The sequence below is a fragment of the Exophiala bonariae genome (genome assembly GCF_035927105.1).
Source record: "Exophiala bonariae strain CCFEE 5792 chromosome Unknown scaffold_44, whole genome shotgun sequence".
Lineage (NCBI taxonomy): Eukaryota > Fungi > Ascomycota > Eurotiomycetes > Chaetothyriales > Herpotrichiellaceae > Exophiala > Exophiala bonariae.
In genome coordinates, this window is record NW_027042519.1 from 58,419 (window position 1) to 74,134 (window position 15,716).

The following is a 15,716-nucleotide window of genomic DNA, read 5'->3' on the forward strand; positions in this document are numbered from 1 at the left end:
CCGACACTGTCAAATTCATCGGGCTAATAACTAATACTTAATATGGGGAGATTCGTGGGAGGTACTTGATCATTCCAACATGCTGTCAAGATAATCTCAGGGCTGTCAGTATTCAGGAGCATAGATTGAAACCTCAAGCCTTCTCTACTATCTTTTGTCTAGAGTACTACAGCCATCAAAATGCCAGGATATCAAAGCCAAGGACCTGTCGATTGCACCATCACCGTTGACAGCAGCAAAGTAAAGGGGAAAACTGCAATCGTGACAGGGGGTGCAAATGGAATTGGCGAAGCATACACGCGCGCCCTAGCCGCCGCAGGAGTATACATAACGATTGGTGATCTCGACGAAAGCAGCACAGAGAAATTGACTTCCGAATTCCCCAAGCAAATTCACTTTGTCAAATGCAATGTGACGAACTGGGACGACCAGACTCGACTGTTTCGCGAAGCAGAGTCGTTCTCGCCAACGCACCAGATTCATTATGTGGTCGCGAACGCGGGTATCATCCGCAAGGACGAGGTGTTTGAGTTCGGGGAGCCAACCGAGCCAGAACTGAGTACCATTGATGTGAATATCAAGGGGACCCTTTACACGGTGAAACTCGCCATGCACTATTTCATCAAGCAAAACGGAATCGTGCCTGGGCCAGAGCAGCACGATACCTGCCTCGTGCTTATTGGCTCGGGTGCTGGGATTCATGACTGTCTACGTATTCCTCAATATTCGGCCACAAAATGGGCAGCCCGAGGTATCATGCATTCACTTAGACGAACCAGCCACTTTTACGGAAGCAGGGTCAACGTCATTCATCCATGGTATGTCAAGACCAAGATCCTGTCGGAAGAGGTGTTTGAGGAGGTCAAGGCGAAAGGTGTCGAGTTTGCAACAGTGGAGGATGCGGGACAGTGTTTACTGCGGATCTTGAGTGACGAGAGCATAAATGGAAGATCTTTGTTCATTGCGGCGAGAAAATGGGCCAGCACGGGGTATATGGATCTCGATTTGGAGGATACAGAGGAGAACGAGTTAAGGAAGGAAATCCAATTCGATCAGATGAGGGGAAATCCAGTGGAAGATGGACTCATTGTGTGACTTTCGGCATTTAGTTTTCGTGAACAATTTGATTTTTGAGAACGAGCATCCATTGTGTCGCTTGCTACAATAGAAATCAGAATGCGAGACCAGCGGTATTGGCATTGATGTCGAATAGTTGTACAAATGCGTAAATATCGCCCAATCTGAAAGGTATCGACAGCAAGCACTACCTTCTGACAATAACAAATCGAGGACGAAACCAAGACATTGCTGCTAGATTACCATCACGTAAAAAGGTCGTCCCAAGAATAATCACTCTCATCGAAGCGAAGATCGAGCTTGGACATCATATCCATGTGTTCAAGCCACGAACTGGTGGAAACCCGTGCATTGGTAATGTCTTCGAACAGGTCTCTTCCCATCAGGGGATCTTGCTCGACACCAGCGTTCGAATGCCTACCGATTGGTGTGATAGAACCATCCGTCCCTGCTATCCCTGGCCCTGAGCCCATCGACAAATTCTGCATGTCGCCTGGCACGCTCGAAGTGGTATACATGGGTGAGATATCGTTAGTCCAAGACCGTCGAAACTTCTTTAGGCATTTCGTCAACGCCTTTTCCCCATGTCGTGCGATTGAATTTCTGACCTTGAGTATCTTCAACCTCTCGATAGCTCGCTCGAGTGTCTGGTCGATCTTGCTTCTCATCTGGGACTCCTGGGTGTGGTATTTTATGGCTGCAGTTGCGAGGAATATTCCGGAGTCGATTGTGTGAAACACAATAGTGTGGATCTTATATTGATGAGGTTCGGTCAATTTGAACAACTCCTCGGTGGCTTCTAGTGATCCGATTGCAGCTTCTGTTGCTCGCTGTCGACTTGTTTCGTGCCTCGCTGCGTGTGGCCGATGTAATGCTAACAGGAATGAATGCACGACGATTGCGTTTTGGGGGCGTGCCTTGATCAAACTAGGATACCTTGCATCCCATGACAAATCAGGAGTGTCGAATTTCATTGCCGGCGGCAGGTTATCCAGGAAGTCTAAAACACCAGAATGTAGTGATTCAATGATCTCATAGTTTTGTAGAAGTGGTTGAGTGGCGCCAATGGACATCATACGATGTATAGTCTGGCTGATCTTGTACTTCACCAATTGAGTGGTATACAATGATGGACGCTCATCCAGGCTCGGTAGTCGGAATAGTGTCCTGGATGGGTTTCGAGGAAAGTCGCAGTCTATAGGATCTACCACGGTACAGTCACTCACATGAATCAACCGTGGACGCCCAAGTTGGAGACTCATGTGGCTTTCCCACGTCAGGATGGTGGCCCAAAGCCTTCGTTTGTGCTCATTGAACCACAACTGCTTAAGTGTCTCTGCACTAACATCGTTCTCGTAGCGTGATGTTTGGCCAGATTCAAGATGAAGTCCGATCTCTTGAGCCTGTCTTGTGGCGTTGCTCAGGCTGTACCATGATTCTCCACCTCTCCCATCGTTCTTTTGCCAAGCGCAGCACATGATGTCCGCCTGGACGCTGGTAACATTAGGAGCACGCCGTCCACAAAGACGCATGATCTTTTCGCCCTGTCCACTCAGGTGACTCGACATCGCATCGATATTCTGTGGATCTTTACCACTTAACTTGAGCTTATTGCTTTGATTTGGGGGTAGAAACTGTAAAGCCAATGCAAGAACTTGGAATAACAAGGCGGGAAAGTATAAAACGGATGGCGACAACTTTTGCAAATCCGATGGATTTCGTGGGATTGTGCTCCATTCAACAAAACTCATGTCGAAATAGTATTGATCCAACACAGCAAAGTACCAGTTGACCTCGTCAAAGAAGACTTGAACCAACAGTTGGACCAACGGCATGCCTGGCAAGGTGTCAACAAGAGCCCAGTATTCACCCTCAAGACTCTTAGACAAACAAGGTGCTTGGGCCGCGGGAGCTTGTAACTCTCTCTGAGCATGGTGAAGAAGCTCGCCCAAGGCTGATAGAGCATGATCACCCTTATGGGCATATCCTAGACGGAGAAGTTCCTGTTCCGAATACTCCTCGCCTTCCTCTTCAATTACCGAGGATTCCTCAACTGTTGGACTGAACGAATCTGGTCGAGAGGCATGTGCATGAGGGATCCTCCCTGGTCTCGCGGTAGGAGTTCCGGGCCTTGATTCATTTTCATATACGCAATGGCTCTCGGCTCCTCTGACGGCACATGCTCGGCATGGCTTGCTTCGATCGCATTTTTGCTTCCTCCTGGTACACTCTGAGCAAGCTCTAGTGGGACGATTTCGTTTTGAGTACGTCCTTTTGGCTGGATTTAACATTGCTGTTCATGTAGAATCTGCAAGTGAGGTTGCTCTGAAATTGATGTCTGCCAGTCTCACATTTAGCCAGCTTCCATTGCCAAGACTCTCGTCATGGGAGAAAATTGGCCCGACAGTTCGGCCGATGTCGGGTTTTGCAATTCGAAGGAGGAGCCAAAGTGGGAGAACATCAGGATCTGATGGGCTTTGAGACATGCAACGCAACTGGTGTAAAGTTCAGTCTGGCCTGTAGGTTGTACTTTGGAAGTAAGAGGGTGCTGGATAGGTACAGTACACGAAGTTTGCTGCCTACCTCATCCACATATTTATGCGTCCCGAAACCTCTCCTGAGATGGCATGGGTCAACTTAATAACATAGAACAAGCCTTCACGACTATATCGAGTACCGACAATGCCCGACAATCAAACGCTCACTATCAACTTTAGAACGATATCTGGGTTCTACCATGATTCGAAGCATCGCCACTGCAGATGTACTAACATCCGTGTAAAAAGCAGCATTAAGAAGAGGCACGTGAAATTCGGCTCATGGGCGCTGGGTACCTCTTAGATAGACGCTGGCCGGACATATCTACCATGTTACTCAACATGTGGATAACATTCCTCACATTATCGAAGTCGATGCGTCTCAATTCAGGCTGGGCATTACCCAGGATGGCTCAACACGACTGCAATAATGCTCGGTCGATGCTCCCAATCAAGGTATTGGTGGGCCCAAAGGGTCTTTTTGCGAAGGGTAGACTGATCTCCAGGGCATCGCCATGCTGCCACGTGCGGGCAGCATGAACTAGCCGGGATCCGGTGGCATCGGCGACTCAACTTTTTCAAGATGGCGTTTCCCCTTCGGTAATCCTCTGAGCGCATTTGGTTGTCGTTCTCCTCAAGAAACTCAGCGACGGAACATCGAGGCCAAGACCACTGACGATATCTCTTAATTCTGGTTCACTCAGCCGACGAAATCCTAAAGCCACTTCGGTTGGGGACGGGGAAGTGGCACGGCAGCCTGCTAGGATTTTAATCGAGTTGAGAGGTGAATTCAAGATTTCTCCGGTGTGGTTTGATTGATCCCGTGTCTCCGAGATCTTGTGATGGGCAAGAGAATGTGACTCGAGTGCTTGGAACTGCTAATCACTCAGACGCGTTCAAGCATTTCTGCTTATAACGGTAGACACACCCACTTTTAGGCTATGCCCCGGAGATTCTTAAAGCGCTTATTGGTGATGGTCACTCGAGCATCCACCGGAGCTCCGTCGGAAGAGCACCGGATGTCACTCGATTTTGTCCATCTTACCAACCTCCGTGTCCTCGACATTCCACTGGCTCATTTGCAGCTTCTTGGACTATTCAGTCGCCTCGAATTAGGCGGGCTGATTGGGCATTTTCATTTGTTCTACTCTTCCAGAAACCCTTGATCATTCAATCCCCAGGTCTCGGCAGTTAAATGCTCCCGCTTTAATGCGGATTACTGCGGGGTTTGCTGCTATTTTATGGAGATGCTGCCTTGATTATTGGTGTCATACGCCTTTTCATACCCCTGTATGACATGCTTTGAACAGACGGCGACTCTTAGTTCGCTGCATGACCGGAACCTGGACGATGATGTTGCTCCGACATATATTAGGACATGGGTTCGCTTCCCTTGCGTTGGGAACTGTTCCTGTTGTCCTTCACTTCCTCCACTCTCTCTTTTTCCACTGCGACTGATCGAGAATCGTCAACATGGCTCAAAAGATCGAAGAAAAACAGCAATTCGAATATGGTGCTGATGACAAGCACACCGAGGCTCAATTGACTCCAGATGTTGAAAGCAAGAACTCGAAAGAGCTCAAAAGCGGTGATGGTGGCCTCTCGAATGATGATGTTGTCCTCCAATATGATAAGCACGAGGCTCGACGCATTCTGCGCAAGATCGATTACCGACTTATTCCACTACTCGGACTTCTCTATCTGTACAGTAGCACGTATTCTCCTTCAGGAATGCCGCTAATTACCTCAGACTTGCCTACCTCGATCGAAGCAATATCGGCAATGCCCGCATCGCCGGAATGTACGAAGACCTTGAGCTGTACGGCCTAAGATACAACACTGCTTTGACAGTGTTCTTCGTCCCGTACGCCCTTTTTGAAGTCCCTAGCAATATCGTTCTGAAGATGATTCGACCATCAATTTGGATCTCGATTTTGTGCTTCTCCTGGGGTCTGGTGATGACCTTGATGGGCCTTGTGACCTCATATGAAGGATTGATTGCTGCCCGTATCTTTCTCGGTGTGACCGAAGCAGGCTTCTTTCCTGCCGCAACATACCTTCTCACGATCTGGTACCAGAGATATGAGGTTCAAAGTCGTATGGCAATCTTCTACGCCGCCGCTTCGCTTTCAGGGGCATTTTCTGGACTTCTTGCTTTCGCGATTGAGAAGATGGACGGAATCGCTGGCCTCGCTGGATGGAAATGGATCTTCATATTAGAGGGCCTCGCACCCGTTGCAGTCTCGTTCTCACTCTATTTCCTCCTCCCTGACAGTCCTGAGACCGCCAAATTCCTCACCAAGGAGGAACGAGAGTTTGTGGTCAATCGAATCGCACTTCAAACAGGAACAGGCCACGGCCGTGTCACCAACTCGGACAAGATCACTATGGCTCAAATCAAGTCAGCTTTCGGTGATTGGAGAATCTGGATGGCCATCCTTCCGTTCTGGGCCTGCAGCATCGGTACCTATGGTTTTACTGCAACGGTACCTGTTGTGGTGAAGCAACTTGGATACACCTCTTCCCATGCGCAGTTGATGACGATTCCTATCTATGTCGTGGCCATGGTTTCCACCGTGATTGTTGCTTTCTGGGCCGATCATGTGCAACAGAGAACCCCATTCATCATTGGTGGGTTTTCAATCGGCGTCATTGGATTCATTGCCGAGCTGGCAATTCCTCATCCAAAGTATCCCGGTGTCACGTACTTCTTCCTGTTTTTGGTTGCAACCGGACTCTATTGCCCGTTCACCTGCATCGTCACGCTTATTGCCAACAACCTTGCACCATCCTCGAAGCGTGCAGTTGGTATGGCCCTCCTCATCAGTGTGGGCAACATGGGAGGAATCTGTGGTAGCAACATCTATCTGGCAAAGCAGGCACCAAAATATCCAGTCGGATTTGGCGTTGGCCTCACTACCTGTGTTCTGGGTATAATCGCCGCCTTTGTTCTACGCAGAGAATACAGCCGCCAGAACCAGTTGCGAGACGCTCTGATTGCTCAAGAAGGAGCTGAGACTCTCAAGGCAAGGTATACTGATCAAGAGTTGCTAGATTTGGGTGACAGGAGCCCATTTTTCCGTTATACTCTTTGATCTGAGATTAAGCCAGGTATCAATCAATTCGAAGTTTGTGGCATGAGGAATGGAAAGTATGAGACGAGTTAAATGGAGGTGAAATGGTTGTGGAAAGGGCAGGATATCATATTCAATCCAAGCATAATATCCATCTTCGATACAAAATTTGGACAAGCTGATCCAACAATTTGTACCCTTAATACATAGCTGAAACTTTAATTTCATGTCGGCAAGGCCTTTGGAGAGCCTCCTCCTCAACGTTCAAGAATCTTGAGACAGTACACACTAATTGGGGTTTTGATCGACCTCGACGAAGCCTCGTTTGGCCCAGACAGCATCTAAATCGCGGCGATATCGTATGATATGGCCGAAATTCGTGACATCCCACCTGCTCTGCAGATCTTTCCGAACAAGATCAATTTCTCTGCTGTGACTTACAAAAAACCCAAGAGTGTAGACTGCCATGGTCGTAGTGAAAAAGCGGGACCAGGTTTCGTCATGCTGATACGTCCGAAGTATTGACATGGCATAACGCTTTCTCCAGCAGTCTTGATCACGTGTCGAAGGACAAGTATCATTGGCGTCACCTACTAAGATTTGTTCCATGAGGATGGATGCAACGATGATGAACAGAGTGGAAGAGTCTTGGACGATCCGAGTATTTGGGGGTCCAACTGTAATTTCTCCTTTTGGAGGAAATCGGGAATCAAGCGACTGCCCAATGAGATGGGCTTCCCACTGGGAGATTTCAAGCTTCAAGTCTCTCAATTTGGCCTGGTCGGCGAGTTCTCGCTGTGGTCTTATCTGTCTGACGAGGAGGAGAAGTTTCAACAAAGCCACGGGGACACCCAGAACTGGAGCGTTGATGCCCGCTTTTACAGTTAAAGGTTTGCTCTCTTGTGCCAGCAAGCGTTCAGCGGCTAGCCAGAAGGCAAGGTCGAATGTACCATTGGTGTTGAACTCTTCGGACCATAGACCCATGCTTGTCAAAAACATCGAGAGCAGCACACTTTCCAAAACAAGTCGATCAAATGGCGAGCTGATAGCAGCCGGGATGTTGAAGTGGCGTAGAGCTACAATCTTCACGGCTGCGTTGATATGGCGTGGTGTATCCTTGTGAGTCTCTTGGCCAGTAGACTGTAGGACACGGCAACACGCGTGAAATCAGTAAGAGGAAAGTAGTGCAGCGATAGCGGGTCAGATAATGACTTACTCCGAGAGTGTACAGTAGGATAACCGAGAGTAGCAATCCATTGTGATTTTCCAAACGCGGATTTGTATCCAGAAGCTCTTGCATACTTCGCAAGGCTTGAGAATAGTAGGTAAGCGCTAGCTCTTGCATTCGCGCCGATTTGATGATTGAGTGAATGTGGGAGGCCGCATTTGCCAGGATAGTATACTGCAGGCTACGGCAGCCGGGCAGGACGTGCTCCAGTTCATTAAACATACTCCAGTAGAACTCGGACGAGCAGTTGGGTAGTAGAATTAGATTGTAGTACTTGTCGGCAAAATGCTTGGAAACGATGGGCTTGATATGCTGGGAGGCCGCCCGCTGAGCAATTGATGCCGAGGTCAAACAAAGTTGTGTATCGTCCAGGTATTGCTGCTTTTCCAAGATTTCTTTGGAGGTAGCAATGTGCTTAGAATCGATTTCCAACTTCTGGGCGGTCATACATCGGCGGTCGACCAAATCTTCAGAGGTTGGCCATTCGCAATTCCAGCCGAGTACAGCACAACGTCGACATATTGGGCGGCCTTCGTCGCACTTCTTTTTGCGCCTCCTACCTGAATGCTAGCATTTAGCCATCAGAACAGAGTCACCAAAGCAGAACTCACAGGTCTGGCAACCCGTCTTGACCCGCAATCGCGGTATTGGACTGCTTTTTGGCATAGCGGCTTAAATTTTGAGCAGACTTGCTCCTGATTTCCTATTGGCAAACAAGGAGTGGAATATCATGCGATTAGAGGACAACCTAGGACTTCGTAACGAGCTTTGAAACAGCTCCACGGATTCCAAACTTCTAAAATGGATAATCCGTTCCTTACCAACTCCATTTATTCATGATGGAGATGAGCTGCCAACCGCTGTTGACTGGGCCAGAGGTTGAGGAATATATTTGGAGTCCTCATTAATCAGCCCGGAGTCAACTGTCTTGGTAACCGAGGTAGCTAGGCTAATCTCCTCAAGCGCGCTCGCGGTCACCGTCGAGGCGAATTTGGAGGATGCTCGAGGTGCCGCATCGCAATGTTTTCAACCCCTGATAGTGCACAGGATCTCTGCTAATCATCTACACCATAATCACAGAATTACTGACCAAAGACCTACCCGGCCTTGTAGAGACTAACATTTGTTGCTTCGCAACCTCAACTGCCAGGCTCGATTTCTTTAGACGAGCTACAATAGTGACGATCTACTTGTGTGGCATGAATAGATTTTCTACATTCAAGTGTGGATTGCTCACACATGTCTGTGAGCCCCGAAAACGAAATTGAACATAAATAGTCAGTCCGATCTAAACAAAAATGCAACTTCCCCAAAGTCACCTGGGAGTAAGTTCGGGAGGGAACCACCAGTGAATGACCAGCTCTGGAATTGCCCCTAGTATTGCCTCAGGGGCTGGCCACTGGGTGGCCAATATTGTGAGTTCACGATTCGCGACTCGATCCTGTTGCAACGGAGCATCCCTCTCTAGTGCTTGTGAGAAGCCTCCACCAGCGCAAAGTATTTCTGGGCGCTGCGAACGCGGAAGCCTTTGCCCCATTTGATCATGATAAGGAAGACACTGCTAGCAGCAAGGCCAATGAAGGCAGCGGAGATGAAACAGTTTTGCAAACCCATGTTGGTGATCCAGGGAGTTATACTGTCATATGATTAGCACAAGGGGTGTCCGAAGAGAACCGAGATCTAGAACATACCCATAACTGATGGCGAAGGACATGGTATTTCGAACCAAGATCACTGTCACGATAGCATCGCCGCTAATATCGTGATAGCTGTCGATGAGATAGTTGACACTAAGAGTAACGCCAAAGACCGAACCGCAGGCTAACATGCCCATGGCGAAGATGAGTCCGAACCAGTGGACGCCATGAGCTGCACCCACTCCCCAGAGTATCAGAGAACATGGGACAAGTACCAAACATACAGCGAACGGCCAAAGGCGAAACTCTGCCTCCATTATACCACCATTGCGCCGTGATAGCTTCAGGGTCAACCAATCGCTTAGAGGACCTGTGAGCACTGCACCGACGATGACGCCGATACAGCAAGATAAATAACTGAGGCCAACCATTGAAGATGAAAAATTGTAGGGTGGCGCGCTGAGGATGACTGAAGCAGTTCCGTTCAGGACGTTGAACCAGATGAGATAGGATCCATAGGAGAAGCCAGAATAAAAGATCACTGGCCAACCGAGGTACTTAAGGCTGTCGATGGCTCGCTGAAGCATGCCCTTTCCAGGTGTTGGGTGCCAGACGGCCAACTTCTGTACGAATGACTTGGGAGGACCATATGTTTCATCGGAGCTGTCACTGCCGATAGTCTTAGTAACAGTCGCAGTCTTCTCTTCGTCGGTCTGTAGGCTTGTTTCAGGTGAAGTTGCATCGAGCGTCGCAACAATTCCACTAGTCTTCCGCACATAGTTCGTCTCCTCCATACAAAAAAACAGGAAGATCAATAACAGGCCCAAAGCCATGGCAGGATAGTAGAACACCCACTGCCAACCCTGTTTCTCTGCAATAAAGCCTGTAGTCGGGAGTTAGACTTATCTGAATCATTTATTGACCGTGCCACACTCACCACAAAGAACAGGAGCGAAATAGTTACTTCCAGCGAGTGTGAAGGCATAATAGCCCATATATCGCCCTCGTTGATGAGTGAAGTACTGTCGCAGCACCGTTAATGAAGCCTTCGGAAGGGATATATCGAGTCACATACCACGTCCGTTACCGATACTTCCGGGAGCGATTCGATGGGAGCGAGGAAGAAACCCTGGACAACGCTGCGTGCGAGCCATTCACCATTGCTTTTGACATATGCACTGCCTGAAGTCAATACACTTGTTGCAAAAGGCAGCTGTTGGGAGACAAATACCTCCAGATGCAAGTACCCTTGAGGAAAGTCAGCTTGTGGTCGTGAAAGGCCCGCCCAAGGCATGAGAGAATTCGTGGATCAGGAACGCTACGGCAAATCCTGTCTCCCGCTGTGCTCAATGATCAAAGGGGAGAGTATTGGCTGAAAGGTGCAATTGGGGAATCCACGAATTCTGACATCCGCTGGGAGAGGGCCAAGGTTCAAAAACTTACAATTCCACCGATAATAGAAACAAGATACGTCAATCGTTTACCATATCTCATGGCAAATGGATTCCAAAAGAGGAGACCCCAGCCAAGGAGCAGGAACATATAGCCACCACCTTCGACCAATGTGGCGATGGACACACCATTGCTCAAGGAGAGGGGGACGAGTACAGAGTAGACTGTTGAACCTGACATTCCGACGAAGAAGGTGTACCTGGAGACTGGTGAGCTAGTGGTCAGCCGAGTGGGAAGGCTACTTACAGATTGATGCAGATTGTAGACATCATCTTCCGGCGAGGGCTCCAATTGAGTGGATCATTGGGGTCGGCGGAAGGGGTGGGATCCAGGACAACGTCTTTTTGTCCACCGGATGCATGCTGCGTCTGCATGCTATGATCCAGGTCGACCAGGTGAACGGTACCGGGGACGGCCCCCTCTGGGTGGCCGCCATTGGCAAGTGGTGTAGCCATCGTGAGACCAGAACTGTTGCAGAAGCAGAACTTCGGGGTTTGCAGATCAAAGAGGTGATGGGAGCGTATGCAGCTGAAGATTGGCGAGGGAAGAGATACTTATACTTCCCTCTAGACACCTAGCGAAACGCGGCATCCACGGATTGTTTCCTGGAAGAGCCTTTTGTGACTCGGTGTTGGTCCGTAATTGACACTTTGGGTGAAAGCAGCGGGAGTGAAGGATGATAACGATAAAGCAGGTGTTGTTGGGGTTTATGATAGTGTACGTGGCAGTCCAGATCGTCTGCCGCCTTTTGGGAGATAACATTTGCCATGGCGGAAGGGATGGAGCCACAAGTTTGAAGGCTAAGGTTGCGGTAAACCGCCTGAATGGCCCAAAGACCCAGACCTGAAGCTTTCTCCAGGTACTGACGGGTACAGTAGACAAAGCTAATTGCTCCCCGAGGTCTTGGAGAGAAGAACATATGACTGATGGAGGAAATCCACCATCAACGGACACGGATATCAGCACAAGCTGGTCTTTTTGACGTGTAAACATGGAGTTCGACGATATCGAAGCTTATTTGGCTGGTTTAGCACAAGGCTACTTATCACAGGATGGACACCACCCCCTCTTCGCTTGTAGCCTATGGAGTTTGAGTTTTGCGCAAATCGGTTTGATTGGCAGCCCAAGTCGAGATCGCGGGAATGGTTCAGGCTAGGCTGCATCGCCCTCTATCGCCATCTCGTGGCATTCGTGACCGGCATGTATGTCCACCTCCCGCGATTCTACTGCTCTCGATCAAAGGTGCCAGTCTTGAGTCGTTCAGCATTTCTCGAGATCTGCGTCAGCAATCAGTGGCCGGGAACTTTCCGGGGGCTCTGTAGATAAGAAACAACTCAGAGAAAAGAATACTGTAGCACTCATCTTTCTGCAGTGTATCCGCCAAGTGGTCCGTCGCTTGCTCGTCCTTTCATTCCACGTTCCGTCTATCAGTTGAGAAGGGCCCATGGCTAATGGATCAGATAAAGGGCTTGGTATCCCTCGGTTCTGCGGGGGGTGGCCAAGAGGGAGAAATTATATCAGCAGCCGGAGCAGGCAAAGAAATAACAAGAGTTCAGGCATCTGCGAACCCCTGTCCGCCCAAACTTTAGGTGATGGAAGTTAACTAGCCAGAGCTTCGCGGAAATGCGGCTGATTGGGCTGATTGTGGACGCTCGCAGTACCCCAGAGTCTCGACTTCAAACAACCGAACATGAAAACTTCTCGAGTTCTTTTCCATTCCAATCCATCATGATTCACCTAAACAGTCACGGTCCGCGAGCCGTCCGTGATTACACGCAATAATGTGACAGTATGTGTAAAAAAGACCGAAGACGGTGATAAGTGACAGAATTGAAATGATCGACGATCCATTTGGGGACACCGTGAGCGTGCTCCCTGTGCGAATTCCTGTGCTTGATGTAAAATACTATAAAAACTTCGATAGTCCATCGCTACCCTTTCAGATTGATGATACTCTGAAGCGCTCTTTCCAAGCACCCCTGGCGGAAATCTATCAAAATGGGTTCAAGATCCCTTCCCATCATTGTTGCAAAGCCTATGATACAAGGCACAGCTGAGTATGAAGCCAACCGTCTGCCACTCTTTGCCGCCATTTCCTCCAACATCCCTGAGGAATGGTATCTTCCACAGGAGCTCTTCGACAACCCTCCAAAGAATGTGTCCAACATACCCAGCACTTGTGGTCTCCTGAGTGCGGAGGAACTTGAGATCACAGAGAAGCACGATGCCACTAGTCTCGCCGAGGCTATTGCTGCACGCCAGTACTCGGCCGTCACGGTCATCAAGGCGTTTATCAAGCGCGCTGCCATTGCACACCAGCTCGTCCGTTGTCTTACCCAATTCTTCCCCAAGGACGCCTTGGAGCAAGCTACAAAGCTCGACGAGCATTTGACCACTACTGGGAAGACCGTGGGTCCACTACACGGCGTGCCTGTGAGCATCAAAGAGCACATGGCAATCGCCGGACAGAGTTCTTCCTTTGGAGAACTGAGTACAACCTTCTCCGATGACAAGGATTGCCTGATGGTCGCCATTCTGCGCAAAGCTGGTGCAGTCTTCTACTGCAAGACGAACCAGCCACAGGCAATCATGCACATGGATTGCAGCTCGCATTTTGGACGAACTCTCAATCCGTACAATATCTATTTGACCTGTGGCGGATCGTCCGGTGGCGAAGGCGCCCTGATCGGGATGAAAGGCTCAGTCCTGGGCGTGGGTAGTGACATTGGCGGTTCTATTCGAGCGCCTGCTGCATATTGTGGAATATACGGCTACAAGCCAACCTCCAACATGCTTCCCATGCAGGGTATGCTGAGGGGAGCTATGCCTGCCGAGTTGAATATTCTAGCAGCCACAGGGCCCATGGGCCGGAGTCTTCGAGATATGAATCTCATGACTCGAGTCGTCATCGAAGCCGACCCATTCCTCGTGGATCCCAAGATAATCCCCACGGTGTGGAAAGGTCTACAGGACCCCATCAAGAGACGACTCAAGGTCGGTATCATGGAGAATGATGGCTTCATCGAACCTCAACCCCCAGTCAAGCGAGCGCTTGCCTGGGCGCGAAAGCTTCTCTCGGATCCTAAGAATAGCGAAATCATCGAGGTGAAGGATTTCCAGCAATACAAGGCGGAAGACGCGTTCCGAAAGGTTTCCCGAATGTTTATTCCCGACGGCGGAGCAGGGATCATCGAGGCCATCGAATCCAGCGGCGAGCCCGTCCTACCACTGACTCGGGCACTGATTCCGGACAACGCCAAGATGAGCAACGCAGTCGAGGTCTCCGACATGCGCTTCGAGCGAGACACCTTCCGCACGGAATATGTCGCGGCTTGGAACGCTCAGGACGTCGACGTCGTGATCGGACCATGTTACGTCGGGCCTGCTCCCGCTCACGACACAGCGCGCTATTGGACATATACTTCGTTCTGGAACTTCGTGGACCATCCTGGTCTTGTTTTCCCAACCCCTATCAAGGCTGAATTGGGCGAGAAGTATGCCGAGGACTACAAGCCGCTGTCGGAAGAATGCAAACAGGTCAAAGAGCTCTGGGATGGTGGGGATTTCGAAGGCGCGCCAGTTAATCTTCAGATCAACGCGCGAAAATACCATGATAATCAGCTATTTGGTGCGTTGGCGGTGCTGAAAGATGTATTGAGTCTGGCATGATAATTAGCACCATATAGTATAACGTTGAAGCGTGCCCTGCAAACCATGACGAACACCTGTTTTGCTTTTGCAACCAATTGTCGAATATGCCAAAAAGAAAAAAGAAAAAGAATACCTAATTCACTCCCCAGTTCCGCCCTCACTGAGCCCTAACTGACTCCATCAGCGACAGCACCAACATCAGCCTCTACCCTCCTCGCATCCCAGAACCCCTTCCCATAACTAACCACAATCTCCTCTCCCTTCTTGATCCCCAGTGCTCTCCCGCCCTTTCCCCTCCCTCTACTCAAGACGAAAACGCCAATACGCCTCTCCCACCGACCCGTCGCAACTTGCACGACACAGTCGCGGAACTCGGCATTCGGTCCCTCGGCCCTGACGCCGCGGTAGTCGTTGATGAAGCGCGCTTCGTTGCCGTACCGCGTCGCGTCGACGGACAGGTCCAGCTCGCGGTCGAGGCTGAGGTCGTAGTCCGATGTCGGATCTGTCGTGCTGCTGTCGTGCACGGCGCCCAGGTAGAACAGGATGAATGAGTCGGGGCCCAGCGCGGTCGATGCGAACAGCCCGGCTTGGCCGTGCGCCGGGTGGCACGGTGTGGTTATGGGAGTGATGCGGACCAGTGTGCTGGGTGTTTTTGGGAGTGGTGTGATGGTGACGTATGGCCCTGGTGTGGAGATTTGGATTGCAGAGGCCGCCAGATGTGGTGGGATGTGAGGTTTTGTGAGATATGTCACGGAGCTGGGCCAGTTCTTGGGCGGTGCTGCCGTCGAGGATGGCGCCGACATTGTTGGGAACCGAGTCATGGGGCTTTCAGCCTCCAATTATTTATAAGCTCGAGATTGTTAGGTACTTTAGGTACTGGGGACTCTGCTGGACAGAGGAATGGCCAGTTGGTCGTTGGTCTACATTCACCCTCTGCGCCCTGGAATCCATGACACCCGGATGCGCCCTTTCCTTTGAGATTTTTAGTACATTTCGAGCGCTCAAGCATGCTCAAGTTATATTGTGAGATCAACTCGGGTACGGGTTCCCGTCGGGCTGG

General features: G+C 49.9%; 7 protein-coding genes across 7 annotated transcripts; 3 read left to right on the forward strand and 4 right to left on the reverse strand.

Annotated features, from left to right (window-relative positions):
• Positions 1-180: 180 nt before the first annotated feature.
• On the forward strand, positions 181-1,095 carry LTR84_010500 (uncharacterized protein; the record flags this gene model as incomplete). The annotated part of the gene is made up of 1 exon (XM_064854036.1): positions 181-1,095. The coding sequence occupies one exon, from the start codon at positions 181-183 to the stop codon at positions 1,093-1,095; it is 915 nt and encodes a 304-aa protein (XP_064700379.1).
• A 227-nt stretch (positions 1,096-1,322) lies between these two features.
• On the reverse strand, positions 1,323-3,368 carry LTR84_010501 (uncharacterized protein; the record flags this gene model as incomplete). Its single annotated transcript, XM_064854037.1, has 1 exon — positions 1,323-3,368. The coding sequence occupies one exon, from the start codon at positions 3,366-3,368 to the stop codon at positions 1,323-1,325; it is 2,046 nt and encodes a 681-aa protein (XP_064700380.1).
• Positions 3,369-5,087: 1,719 nt separating this feature from the next.
• On the forward strand, positions 5,088-6,709 carry LTR84_010502 (uncharacterized protein; the record flags this gene model as incomplete). Its single annotated transcript, XM_064854038.1, has 2 exons — positions 5,088-5,317; positions 5,365-6,709. 2 exons carry the CDS (start codon positions 5,088-5,090, stop codon positions 6,707-6,709), a joined length of 1,575 nt encoding a protein of 524 aa, XP_064700381.1.
• A 267-nt stretch (positions 6,710-6,976) lies between these two features.
• LTR84_010503 (uncharacterized protein) lies at positions 6,977-8,582 on the reverse strand (the record flags this gene model as incomplete). The annotated part of the gene is made up of 3 exons (XM_064854039.1): positions 6,977-7,828; positions 7,905-8,476; positions 8,528-8,582. 3 exons carry the CDS (start codon positions 8,580-8,582, stop codon positions 6,977-6,979), a joined length of 1,479 nt encoding a protein of 492 aa, XP_064700382.1.
• Positions 8,583-9,380: 798 nt separating this feature from the next.
• On the reverse strand, positions 9,381-11,460 carry LTR84_010504 (uncharacterized protein; the record flags this gene model as incomplete). Its single annotated transcript, XM_064854040.1, has 7 exons — positions 9,381-9,552; positions 9,608-10,436; positions 10,491-10,575; positions 10,629-10,731; positions 10,785-10,801; positions 10,997-11,204; positions 11,252-11,460. 7 exons carry the CDS (start codon positions 11,458-11,460, stop codon positions 9,381-9,383), a joined length of 1,623 nt encoding a protein of 540 aa, XP_064700383.1.
• Positions 11,461-13,003: 1,543 nt separating this feature from the next.
• LTR84_010505 (uncharacterized protein) lies at positions 13,004-14,674 on the forward strand (the record flags this gene model as incomplete). The annotated part of the gene is made up of 1 exon (XM_064854041.1): positions 13,004-14,674. The coding sequence occupies one exon, from the start codon at positions 13,004-13,006 to the stop codon at positions 14,672-14,674; it is 1,671 nt and encodes a 556-aa protein (XP_064700384.1).
• A 149-nt stretch (positions 14,675-14,823) lies between these two features.
• On the reverse strand, positions 14,824-15,459 carry LTR84_010506 (uncharacterized protein; the record flags this gene model as incomplete). Its single annotated transcript, XM_064854042.1, has 1 exon — positions 14,824-15,459. The coding sequence occupies one exon, from the start codon at positions 15,457-15,459 to the stop codon at positions 14,824-14,826; it is 636 nt and encodes a 211-aa protein (XP_064700385.1).
• Between the last annotated feature and the right edge of the window lie 257 nt (positions 15,460-15,716).